At 44.3% G+C, this 13,326-nt stretch overlaps 1 protein-coding gene across 1 annotated transcript in view; it reads right to left on the bottom strand.

Moving 5' to 3' along the window:
• Positions 1–13,326, bottom strand: part of LOC119168309 (nose resistant to fluoxetine protein 6) — a 106,715-nt gene that overhangs the window by 81,032 nt on the left and 12,357 nt on the right. The window contains exon 2 of the mRNA XM_037419712.2: positions 10,196–10,407. Coding sequence (XP_037275609.2) covers positions 10,196–10,407 — 212 coding nt within the window. The remainder of the gene's footprint in view (positions 1–10,195; positions 10,408–13,326) is intronic.

Genomic DNA, 13,326 nt, shown 5'->3' with positions numbered 1-13,326 from the left:
CCTACAGATCTCAGCGAGCTGCCAAACCAGGGTGAGCATTCAGAAACATTTTTTTTATAAGAATTCTTTGTGAGAGAAAACTAGGGCCTATCCTGATGCTGTTCTGTACAGAGGGGTCTACTGTTAAAAGAAACAGCGGAGCGCCTGTTGTCTGCTCGGCGCCACCACCGGCCGGCTGCGGCAACTAGTTTCGTGCATGAGCAGTGAGTGCTGTGGGCGGCGCTCGTTTGTCGTTTGCTACAGTTGCGACCGCGCTCCGTATCGGCTCGATTCCCGGCCGAAGTTGCAAAATCTTGAAAATGGTCGCGTTCTTTCGAGCTACAAGGAAATTGACGGGAATGATCTGATTGATGATTGATTTCTGGGGTTTAACATCCTAAAACCACCATATGAATATCAGAGACACCGTAGTGGAGGGCTCCGGAAATTTTGATCACCTGGGATTCTTTAACGTGCACCTAAATCTGAGCACACACGGGCCTACAACATTTCCGCCTCCATCGTAAATGCGGCTGCTGCAGCCGGGATTTGAGCCCGCGACCTTCGGGTCAGCAGCCGAGTAGCTTATCCACTAGACTACCCCGGCGGGCAACGGGAATGATCTATAATGAGACCAATGTCACTGGACACATCAGCAAGACTGCGGTGTTTGGTTCGCCTTCTCGTCAGATAAAGAATCACGCACTTCAAGAAAGATTTTTCAGTTGGCGTCAATTAAGGCGGCTCTACGATGGCTCTGGTGCCACACAACAAGAGGCTGCGTATTGTTGAACTGTGGCTAGGAAACACAGTCAATGCACTATTTCAAAATTAAGTAACAGGCCACTTTAAACAGTGAACCGCATTATTCAAACACACAAGGTCGACCGATGAATAAGGGATGCTCCTCGGAAGCCACGCCGTAGAAAGACCTTGCTATCATAGATGGCTGCTGTGGTGGACTTCCTTAGGTGTTCTGCTTGAGAGATTAAGGCCAACCTTCGGATTAACGCTTCGAAAAGCACTGTGAAGCGCCGCCTGTATCAGGCAGGCCTGAAAAGCCGAACAGCGGCACAGAAGGTCCTCCAACGCACCACCAACAAAGACAAGCGACGTCAGTTGGTCCAGAGCCACGCAGGCTAGACTCAGCAGGACTGGAAGAAGGTAATCTTTACGAACGAGTCCACCTTCCCGACCTGTTCAGACCAGAAAATACGCGTATGGTGTCCTGCCTGCACTCGGTAATATATTCCTGTACTAAAAGGCGGCTCCTACAGATAATTTTGGTTGGATTATTGATGGTAACACACTTGCATCTGTTGCTCGAAATAACATATATGAGCGATGACATATTGCATCAGACTGCACAGTTCGTTCTCCTATGTCACGAATGCAGCAAGTTTGTGAAGACTGGTGCAAATTATTATGCTTGTGGTTTTCTAAAGCTATCTCCACTTTTGTTACGTGGAAAGATTTGCATGACACTCGCTGAACGCTCGATGTTGGAGGAATAGTGAATGAGCTGATACAGCCTCTAACATACCAATAGCAGTGTTTTTGGTGAATGAAGTAAATTAACAATTTCCAAGTGTAAATATTAGCTCTGCTTGGATTGCCTGACACCATTCAGTACAGATCCGTTATTTTATACTTCAGCTATCCGCCAGAATACGTCCAGCGGCTCGCTGCAATTCAAAGGACCGTCGTAAGCGTGTGGGGCTGCATTACCAATGACGGCCTCGGTCCTCTGGTCCGTCTGGAAGGTAAATTCACGGCTGACAAGTTCTGCAACATTATCGAGCAAGTTCAACTTCCTCATGCAGCAAATGGTGCTTCCTATGCACATAATTTCGTGTTTCAGCAAGGTAATTCCCCTGTGCATACTGCAAAAAGGGTTGCGTCACTTCTGCATCATCATCAAGTGGAAATTATGAGCTGGCCACAACAGTCACCCGACTTGAACCCCATAGAAAACGTTTGGGGTATAATGAAGTAGGCCTTAGCAAGTCAATGCCCGAAAGAGCTCTCGACGGACAGGCTATGAAGTATTGTCAATGCTGAATGGGACCATTTGAAGCAAGATGCGTCAATTTGTGAATCTTTGTACGCATTCATTCCTTCTCGAATAGAGGCAGTGGTAAAGGCAAACGGTAACATGAACCGGTGTTGAACAACATGCATGGATTGTGATATGTTTTTTAAGCCCGGAAATAGCATGAGTTTTTGAGAAACTAATGGTTGCTATTTCCTAATGAAAAATTTTGCAGCAAGCAACATAATCAGTGCGTACTCTAAAGTGCCTGTGGCGAAAACGAAGGCATATTTTTTTTCATGGTGACAACCTGAAATTTCGAAACACATTTGCATGCTGCCAACTTTCACTCGTATCTGTTGCTGTGATCTCTACAACGGCAGGACTGCAACACGTTACAAACACCAGTACGTTCCCACGTCGCGTTCATCAGTATGAATTCCACCAAAGGCTAGTTAAAGGCCATTGTAAGTTCTTTGTCAGCTTACGCACTGCAGCCGCTTGAATATTCATTAGTGCACAAGAAATGTACACTCCACAAAGAAAAATATTTCTCAATATAGCCATACTAAAAATAGACATTCGCAAAAAACGTAGCCGTGCTTTTTTAACCAACAAAAATAACAATGAGGTAGCATTTTACATGATCTAATTACATTTCAGATTTGCCGCAGCTTTCAATGCAGCCCGCAGACAAACTTCAAAGCGTGGGGACGGCTGGCTTCGCGCCTCGGAGTGTGGCCGCAACTGTAGCAGACGACAAACGAGAGCCGCCCACAGCGCTCGCTTCTCCTGCGCGAAAACTGGTTGGCGCTGGAGGCCGGTGGTGGCGCCGAGCAGATGTCACGCACTCCGATGTTCCCTCTAACAGTGGGCCCCTCTGTACATATTAGTCCGGGCTGCTGGTCAGTGGCAGAATTTTATCGGAGCTTGTATTGTAAGCCTTGTGTAGCTGGGGACGGTGTTCTATAAAGCCCAACTCAGCCGCAAAAAACCACCATCATCCACAGTGTACACGCAACAATGCAAAATATAAATATTTTAAAACAAATTTTTTGTCGTAGTGAGGGTTTGAAGTCGGGTTCTTTCGTTTTGCCAAAGGAAATGACATCGGCAAAACAGTTTTGATTTTTCGCGTTTCTTCGGACCTAACAGCAAAACACCCTCATGGTCTGGAGAAACATTTGCCTATAATTCGTCCGATCCCAATAATTCTAGTTAAATGCGAGGTAATTGTACCTAAATGCAGGGTAATGTGATATTTTGAAATGTGCAACCAACTAATCAAGTCTGTGTTTTCAATTTCAATTCATCCCAGCCAGCGACTCACTATTCACGATTGGCGAATTTGCTGTAGCGTGCAAAATTATACGGTTCCAGCAGCAGCAGCGTAGACGATCATCCTCTCTTTCTTTCATTCTCTCGAGTTTTCAGAAAGCAATAGCTGATGCGAACGGTGACTTGTACGCCATGCTGCGCGATGTTATCCAGCAGAAAAACCTCTATTGCTTTTTTAATTAGCAGCCACACCAGCCGTTATCAGAAATGGCGTACAGAAAATAGCCCCTCATAATACGTCCCACTAATATTACATAAACGCCTTGTATCTACACCCCCCGCCAACTTACTCCTCGCAAATGATTTCCTGATACGGTTCTGTTGGTTCATTTTTAAGTAGAATGGTGTAGTGTCTGCGATGCACGTAGCCAGTATGTACTCTAAAAGCAAAAAAAAATCTAAAAATCAGGTCGATGATTCTTGGTATCTACCATTGTACACAAGGAGTGTTTTGTATTTTTTACGGTCATCGGGCTTTCAGTGGGGAAGAACCTGTTTTATTGACGTGATAGGAGGCATCGATCGAGAGAACAAATCACGCTTCGTGCTGCTAAACAAAGAAAGGGGGGGGGGGGGGCAAAAGAGGAGACGCCCTTGACGAATATGAGCGATCACGTAGCCCGAACTTCCTTATTCACGAGGTTGCGACCTTCTAAGCAATTGTGCGTGACTACGCACACTGATTCAAAAAATGATGACGACCACTATTTCTTGTTTTGTAGAAAATGACCTTCAGGAAAATTATGTTATACAGTCCGCAGTAACATCCAGTGGAAGAACAGTCCCTGGTTAACATGCACTTAAATAAACATTGAACACCACATAAGCTTATACTTTATCTTGGGAGCATGTGGTAGAGAACTTTCCATTTCACTGTGTTGCTGTAACAATAGCAATAACAGTTTTTACCTTAGCGTATGACATAATTCGAAAGAAAATCCTACGTACCATGAAACTTGATGTCACGCAAAGCATGTGAAGGCAAGGTGGTGACTGTTGGCTCGGGGTAATTTTTCGGTTAAGTGAGTTGTTACCAATTCACGCAAAACCTACGCATAAAGGTCATTCGCATGGTCATGTATGTTGAACAGTCGCATATTTCTTATAGAGTCTATTGCTTACATTTGCATAACGATGCAATAAGCAAGAGCAGTATTACCAACACCAGAAGCGGTACGATGAAATGTAGCCCTTATGCTTGCGAGGATGGTATAGCCCTAGATAGTAGACCAACTTCAGTGTATGGTGCCTACATACAATAGACGCTATACCGACGAGACATATGTACTTCGAGGATATATGTAATGTTTATAAATTAAATTGGCAACACTGCAACCACAATTAAAGTCACAAACATTACGCCCTCAGAGATAGGGTCTTTTTCAAAAAAGGATTCAGAAACCTGACATGGCTTTGTGGTAAAAACTTGATTCTCATGCAGAATGCTTGGGTCTGATTCCTACTGCGACCATAGCCTTTATTATTTGCAATAGTTGGCTCAATGCTGCCAATTCTGCTTTTAAATGTGGAGCATTGCATCGACGCACCGTATCGCACATCCGGCGTTTTTGGCGCCGTCCACACCCTCATTGCGCATGCTCGTGTTTAGCGTATCGTGCTGCATGCTCGCGTCTCGTGTCAACTGTCGCTCTCCTTCTCTCTCTCACCTCTAAGGGCCGACACAGGCAGTGTCGGCTAGTAGAAAACCGACTACTCGCGCTGCACAACTGTTCACTGGCCACCCTGTATATGTAGGCACTGAATTGCGCGTTCGGAGTTTCATCAAGGGCGTCTATCTTTGGATTTCACTTCACTTGACGCTTTGCTTGACTCGAGTAGTTACGATGGAGGCAACAGTACTTTCAACCAGTAGTGCGGCACAACCAAACATCAGTGTCCCACAACTAGCCACTAATTGAAGACAACACTTCTACTTCATTCAATAAATAAGGATAATCAAGGCAAATAACAATTAAACATTCCCAAACCATACCTAATTCCGCAATATTTACGCAATACGCCCCCCTCCCACACACTGCGATGCATTTGCTCTAATTTCTCCCGTAGTAAGATGCGGGAGCTTTTTTTCGCTAATGCTCTCGCATTTACCTTAGCAATCTTTGTTTTCCCCTTTCTTCGGTAAACATAAACTGCCGAACACCGGCGGCGCATACCCGCAAACCGCGGCCTGTAGTATACGGGTATGTGCCACAAGTGACTGCAGGAAAGGGTTCGACGTTGTACGTGACGGCATTTTCACATTATTCTTGTCATTACCAGACAGCCATAATCGTCCAATCCTCTTGCCGTCCCCCCCCCCCCCGTACAAATTTTGGTCTATCCCATATTAAGGAGAGAAATATCGATATGAAGAGGAAAGGCAAGGAGGTTAACTAAGCTTTGGCTTGGTTGGCTAACTTACACTTGGGGTGGGCGAAAGAGGAAATAATATACACAGGTAATCATGGGAGCCTCTACGCGCTGGGGGATGGATGGATGGACGGACGGACGGACGGACGGACGGACGGATGGATGGATGGACGGACGAATGAATGGGTGGATGGATGGATGGATGGAAAGACTCATAGAGTTGGCAGTACAAAAAATGCCTCGCATTTAAAAAGTTTTGTTAAGCAGATTATTTCTGAAATGACTGGTACATGAACAGCGATAGAGTGTGTATTACCAATGGATGAACTGTGGCTAGAGACGTCCACCAATATTTGAAAGGAGGCCCACTCGCTCCCTTGTCTGCTGACTTCTATATGCTCAGCTAGTTCCTATTCTTCGACTTTTGGAGATTTCTTTCATGTAAATGCTCAAAATTATTTTCATTATGGCAGCAGGGCATCGCAGAGATATAGAAAAAAGAAAAGTAAAACGTACTTCCCCTGAGTAAATGAACGAGAAGGCTATTACTCTGCTGATTTCTAATCTACTTTTTCAAGGATATACACACACTTTCACAGAACGCTGCCTGCGGTGGCTATTCTAGAGATTGCGGAATCTTTTTAAAGGGACCCTAAAAAAGAACAATGACTTTGTTCAATTTAACAAACTGCACTCACAGAACTCCAGTGCTATATGTTTGACTATCAGTGGGATAAGCTCATTACTAGCGGAGAAAATCAAGGTCGAGGTTTTATTGTTTCATTTCCCGCCGTATTCTTCACGCATGACGTCAAAAATTTCAGAATTCTTTTTTGCTGTTTTCGCGACACTGGCTCGACTACATTTTCTGAAACTTCGTATGCTACGTCTGTGCAAGCGCAGGTGACTGAATTTCAGCTTTGTTGATTAGAAGCAGCGCTGGACCCAGTAAACGTCTTCTAAACGTGTAACGTGAAGGTGTAAGGTGCGGCAACCTCGAAGTGGCGCTTCTAGTCGCATTTTCTTTTCGCGCGTTTTCTCGCTTATCGACCATCATGTCGTGGTAAGAGTGGTGTTTCCGAGATTGTGAAATTTTACTTTCTGATACGCGAAAAACGTTTTTGCCATTAAGTGTACCTTCATGATTGATTTGTGGGGTTTAACGTCCCAAAACCACGATATGATTATGAGAGACGCCGTATAGTGGAGGGCTCCGGAAATTTTGACCACCTGGGGTTCTTTAACGGGCACCCAAATCTGAGCACACGGGCCTACAACATTTCCGCCTCCATCGGAAATGCAGCCGTCGCAGCTGGGATTCGAACCCGCGCCCAGCGGGTCAGCAGCCCAGTACCTTAGCCACTAGACCACCGCGGCGGGGCTCAGTGTACATTCAATGCAAGAGGTTATCACTTGCGTACCCCAAGGCGGCAAACATCAATATAGAGATGCACACACATATGTGACACACACGTACATGAATTGGTGGTGCGCATGACGCGAAAAAACCCTCGGCTGAGCCGTTCAACTCAAAAGGATGGAGCACTGTTCTGGCTAGATTAGCCGTTTCTTTTTTTTTTTTTTGGTGGTGTGCTGTACCATTTCAAGTACGGTGAGCCCACTAACCCAATTTTTAACAGTTGAAGACACCACGGTGTATAGACACACGCACGTACGCTTACGTGAGTAGTGAAGGGTCCTTCAAAACTCTCCAAGCCACTATCCCGTGTACTTTCACGGCAGCGTCGCATGGAAATTTTGATGAATCCTGTACGTGCATAGATACACCCGGAAAGGCCTTTACCCCTTTTTCTTCACGGATCCCACTGATTCCTTCTCTGAACAGAAGTGTTACTAAGCGATTGAAAAGATGGTCCAATCTATATGCCTATTCCACGTGTTAACAGTATTGTGCATAGACATGTCAATAGAGTGTCATTCATATGAACCTATAGTTTCCGGCAGGCTGGTTTTCGTTCAACAAAACCAATTTGTCGTTTCGAGCGTTTACGCACAAAAGTCACGTATACGCTGCTGCATAATCCCTGAAGGAACACAATTTCAAAACAATAGCAAGTGCGTGCCGGCATCAATAAGACGGTGGCTATTTCTCTCCAAAGACTTGTTGGTGCTATCATTTTTTGATGTCACTGTGTGCTTTAACGCGTTTTGCCATAGGCTAGCTCGTATATATATTACCGCAGCCTACCTTAGAAGGGACATCGCAAACTTACTGTGTGTTACCCAAGGTAGACTTCTTTTCTCAATATCGCAATGCAATCGCGCTGGTCTTCCCTGCGTCTTCTCTGGACCAGAATAAATTATTCATCATCATCATCATCACATGCGACGGAGCATCAGTGCAAAGTGAGATACAACATATTGAAAGCCTGCAATGTTATTCGCTTCTCGTAAAAGGCGCGATCGTATGTTAGAAACGCCGGGAAAGATAGTGAAATGGGCAGGGCAGAGCGATGGTGTGCCATTTTAGGCGATAACATAATTTCATTTGCGTTCGTGCAATGGTTATCTGCGTAGAACATAAAATGGGTCACTTTGATGATAAAAAACATAAATACATCAAGTGAAAGTGAACCTATTTTGAACACCACTTTTGAAGTAGTGCTTTCGATGAGAATTCATTTTGGCGACTTTTTTTTTTCAGTTGCAGAATGGGAGAATCGACTTATACCACATAAGCCTAAATATTTGGACAAAGAGAATGATTAATTTGTAAAATACTATACCCATGCATAGGGGGTAGTGTTTTTTACTCCGTTAAGTAGTTTCCCCCAAACGTAGATGCTGCCTATAGTAATAATGTTGATTCGCTGCTGCCGAATGGACTGAACGCCTTCGGAACGTTGGACATTCTACCTGAGTGGTACACGTGTTTTCTCGGACGCACCTATAGGTTGTTACAACCTAAGAATAAAGGTAAGCTCCGCCCACAGCTGTCCCTATTCTAGCCGGAAAAAAATATTCCAAGATTGCCCATCTAGTGATATTTGCTCATTTCTGTGACGTCAAGGACCTTTCACATGAAACAGGCAACTGATTTTGCAATGTGAACACAGGTTAGTGCTACTGGTTCTTTGTCGAAAACTTGAGGGTCCTGCTCAATTTCAGGCGATGCTCAGAAAAACTTAATATTTTAAGCACGGGCGACGGTGTTTTAGCGCTTAATATTCGTAGCAGTCTCATTAGCAGCGACAAGGTAGTCACTGTTTGAATGTGAATCACTAGCATGACTCTGCAAAGCTGAATGGCAGGCGCACCGCTATTCTTGTGGCAAAGTCTGTTAGTTCTTAAGTTCTAACCACCTAAAATGAACTTCAGCATTGAGGAAGCTGCTTTTGTTTTAAACAATGATTGATTGATATGTGGGGTTTAACGTCCGAAAACCACCATATATTATGAGAGACGCCGTAGTGGAGGGCTCCGGAGATTTCGATCACCTGGGGTTTCTTAACGTGCACGCCAATCTGTGACCACACGGGCCTACAGCAATTCCGCCTCTATCGAAAATGCAGCCGCCGCAGCTGGGATTCAATCCCGCGACCTGCAGGTCAGTAGCCGAGTACCTTAGCGACTAGACCACCACGGCGGGGCTATTTTAAACAAAGGATCTTCCCGTACTGGCTACTGAAGTTTCACAAAAGTGGCATATTTGTGAGCCTTCATATGCATGCCCCGAAGTTAAGGCCATTTCTCAAATTCGCTGAATCAAAGCAAACATGAAGACATTTTTTGCGTCATCCTGAACTTCGCCTAATTTGATTTTATTTACCGATAGAAAACGCTGGGCTACAAAAAAGGCCTCCTCTGTCTCCGAATATGTGTTTTCTTTATTCAGTGCATGCATCTATGTTGTGATGAACCTATTAGCTTTGGCGAATGCATCAAACATATAGAGCAGTCCCGCACTATTCCGTGAGTTTACGGCCTCTTTTCTTTTTCTGTTTTCTTTCGTTCTTTCCTCTCTCTCTGTTTCATACTTCTGTTCCACTTCCCTAATCCCCAATGTAGGGTAGCTAACCGGAAACTTTTCTAGTCAACCTCGCTGCCTTTTCAATTTCTGTATCTTCCTTACTTTTATCTCTATCCTAGGGCATTCTTTGTTAGAAGATCAGTCAAGAGTTGTCAGTTTGTTTTGGGGTGAGGAACTCAATGAATCAATACATACATATCAGTCAAACGGGCAGATGAAATGTGCAACGCTAATTCATAGAGAGAACAAACAAATGTGCTTCATGGACGAAAGCCCTGAAAGTACCGCACAGATTTTACATTATTTTAGTTTTTACTGGCGCAGATTTTACTTTATTCTGCACCAGTTAATTTCGCGGCCCTGCAAAGTTATCCAAGAAAAAAAAGGTAACATGTATACTGGACATAGACGAATAAGTGATGATTACCTTGCCGCAACGGTAAGGTGTAAGAGAAAACAAAAAAAGTACTCAAACATCACGTTACCCTAGGGTGCCTAAGAGCCACAGCTGCCATGATTCGGTCGTCCATGTCGCTCCTGTTTCCTGCGTAAAGTTGCAGGTTGCAGTACTGTCCGCGTACCGTCTCATGCCCGTAGTTGTTCAACACCACGGTTTCGACACACTCGTCGAAGGCACCCAGGTCCGTTCGTGAAACCTGGAGGGCACCTGTGGGGTACTTGCCCGTCGAATCCAGCACTGCGTAGAAGATAATTAGTGTTGTATAATTTGCTACTGCGTGGACAAGGATGGATGGAGAGCAAAGTCACTTCGTTTCTTGCTCGCACAATGAGACGCTTCTTTTAGCTCACCAAGCTGATATTTATAGTTGCTGTCTAAGCACGTAATGTATTATCTTTCCCGCGCCCAAGTGTCACAGGCACTCCAGACGAAATAAAACGCTGGTATTCTACCTGCGGTTTGATTTGGCAATTACGCATATTCTTGCCCACTTCATAGCTCAGGGGCTTAGCGATAATTCTTTTTGTGGTCGTGGGTTAACCGCCCCATATCTATGTTTGTCAGTGTGTTTGTATATATACATGCATAACTACACAGGCAAAATATTTCATAACTTTGGGGCTAGGGCTTGAATCTACCAACCAACATACCTAACCCCCTGGCTATGCTTTCTGTCTCCCTCTAACTCGCTTGCCTTCTCTGGAATACCAGTTAGTTACCCTTAATGACTAGCGGTTATCCCGTCTACGCGATACATACCCAGCTGATGTTCATTTCATTTTCTTTATTTCAACAATGACATCCTTAACCACGTTTTGTTCCCTGATCCACTCTGCTCTCTTCTTGTCTCTTAAGGTTACACCTACCATTTTCATTTTTATTGGTCGCTGCATCGTTCTCAATTTAAGCTGAAGCCCTTTCGTAAGTGTCCAGGTTTCTGCTCCGTAGCGAAGTACCAGCAAGATGCAGCTGTTATATACCTTCCTTTTGAGTGGTAGTGGCAATCTACCTGTCAAGATTTGAGAGTGCTTGCCAAATGTACTCCACCCCATTCTTATTCTTCTAGTTACTTTAATCTCATGGTTAGGCTCCACGGTTATTATCTGTCCTAAGTAGACATAGTCTTTTAGAAGTTCGAGAGCACTATTACCTATATTTCGAAGCACTGTTTTCTTCCAAGGTTGTACATTACTTTCGTTTTCTGCAGATTAATTTTAAGACTTACCTTTCTGCTCTCCTTGTCTACATTGCTATTCGTCCCCTAAGTTATTCATCAATGCAATGTCATCGGCGAAACGCAGATAATCAAGGTACTCTGAATTAATTCTTATTCCTAACTTTTCCCTCTCTAGACTTCTGAAAACCTCCAGTAAGCACGCTGTAAATAGCTTTGGCGAGATTGTATCCCCCTGCCTTACACTCTTCTTGATTGGTATTCTGTTGCTTTCTTCATGAAGGACTATGGTAGCAGTTGACCCCATGTAGATTTCTTCCAGGATGTTTATATATGCTTCGTCACCGCCCTGATTCCGCAGTGTCTGCATGAGTGCTGATATTTCTACTGAATCAAATGCCTTCTCGTAATATATGAAGGCTATGTATAGTGCCAGGTATCTCACAATAATGTGTGACACACGTTCGTCTGAGAGAGATCCAAAATACCCATTTTGCACTCCTCCGTACAAGGCTAGGCACATCCAATTACAGACCGTACTGAGCCTACTACCCCATAGAAGGACGTTTTCTGGAGCGAAGGTTCCTAGACCTTGACTGCATCCGTCGGTGGGGAGGAAAGTGGTTAGTGCCCGACTGTAGTTTTTGAGAAATTCAGGCCTGAGTGGCCAAATAGTTGTGCCTTTTATGCATTCATAAGCGCGCGTCAAGGGCTCATTCTCTCCCTCTCGTTCATTTTTTGGTCACAGAAAACCAGGCGTCCTTCTCGTTAAACCCCTTTCCTGCTCATTCTGTGTCTACTACCCAAATAACCACAAAAGCAATGATATTCTAGGTCGTCCTTTGTGAATACCGTATTTTCAGACATCAGAAATAGAGACAAGAGCGATGCTCTTTCAAAGAATGTTAGCGGCTAACGGAACGCTGTTTTCTTTTGAACACACCATTACAGCACCGAGGCATAGGTTGACTTTGACGGCCCTTTGCCAACTCTCCAATCAACAGCAACAATGGCCTGAGGCCAGACGTTAACGTAGTAATTAGCCTAGTAGATATATGGAACCCGATGGGTGGGGAAGGGAAGGGTCTCTGACTGTCGAATAAATTGTGGTCGGCATTACGCGCCAAAAATGGCATATCTAGTCGGCTGATTGTCACCTCAGTGCAAAAAGCGACACACCTTTGTAGAGTAGTCATGAACCTACACATATACTGGCTTGTTTGTCCTTTATTGTGCATGTTCCCTTTATAATTAATAATAATAGCAATAATAATAATAATAATAATAATAATAATAGTATGCACAATGACACAAAGAAGAGACGGACAGAACCAGCTTACAACTGATACTTGGGGGGGGGGGGGGCACCATGCCAACCTATTCTTTCGAGAGGAAGGAACAACTACAGGAAAGGAAGATAATCGGAGGGAAGGGTAAAAGAAGATGGACAATAAAAACAAATTAGAAAAAAAGATATGTGAGAACTTGACCGAAAAAAAAATCTACAAACTGGTAACCAGGTTCTTTTGCTTCGTAAAATTCAGTATAGCTCAATGAGCTTTGTCGTGCCATGAAGTACACCCCTGTCGGAAAAACATAATGGTAAATGGTCGCGCACTTAAATCCAAGGAATTCATGTTCCTTAATCAGTAAAGCGCGCTGGTTAACGAATGTGTGGCAGTGTAATATACGATACTCAGGCGCTCCAGCCACATGATGCACTCAACAGACTGTGCAAACGCCCTTCATGGTATAAGCGCTCACGCACTAACACAGAGCCAACTTTTAGCCCATAAATAGTGCTCTGGAACGACGAGACTAGCCCCGACCCCAAACACGGCAAAGGAATGATCCGTTTGAAACATGCTGGTTCTGGTGCTGTTTGAGGAGGTGTCGGCGTATGAGCACACGAGCGTTGTTCATCATATACTAGACCTCAGACTAGTCATTCTTATGATGGTTACAACTTCAAGCATGGCAAT

This window comes from Rhipicephalus microplus, chromosome X, assembly GCF_043290135.1.
Source record: "Rhipicephalus microplus isolate Deutch F79 chromosome X, USDA_Rmic, whole genome shotgun sequence".
NCBI lineage: Eukaryota > Metazoa > Arthropoda > Arachnida > Ixodida > Ixodidae > Rhipicephalus > Rhipicephalus microplus.
The sequence above is the reverse complement of the archived record's forward strand: the minus strand, read 5'-3'. Positions and strand labels throughout refer to the sequence as shown.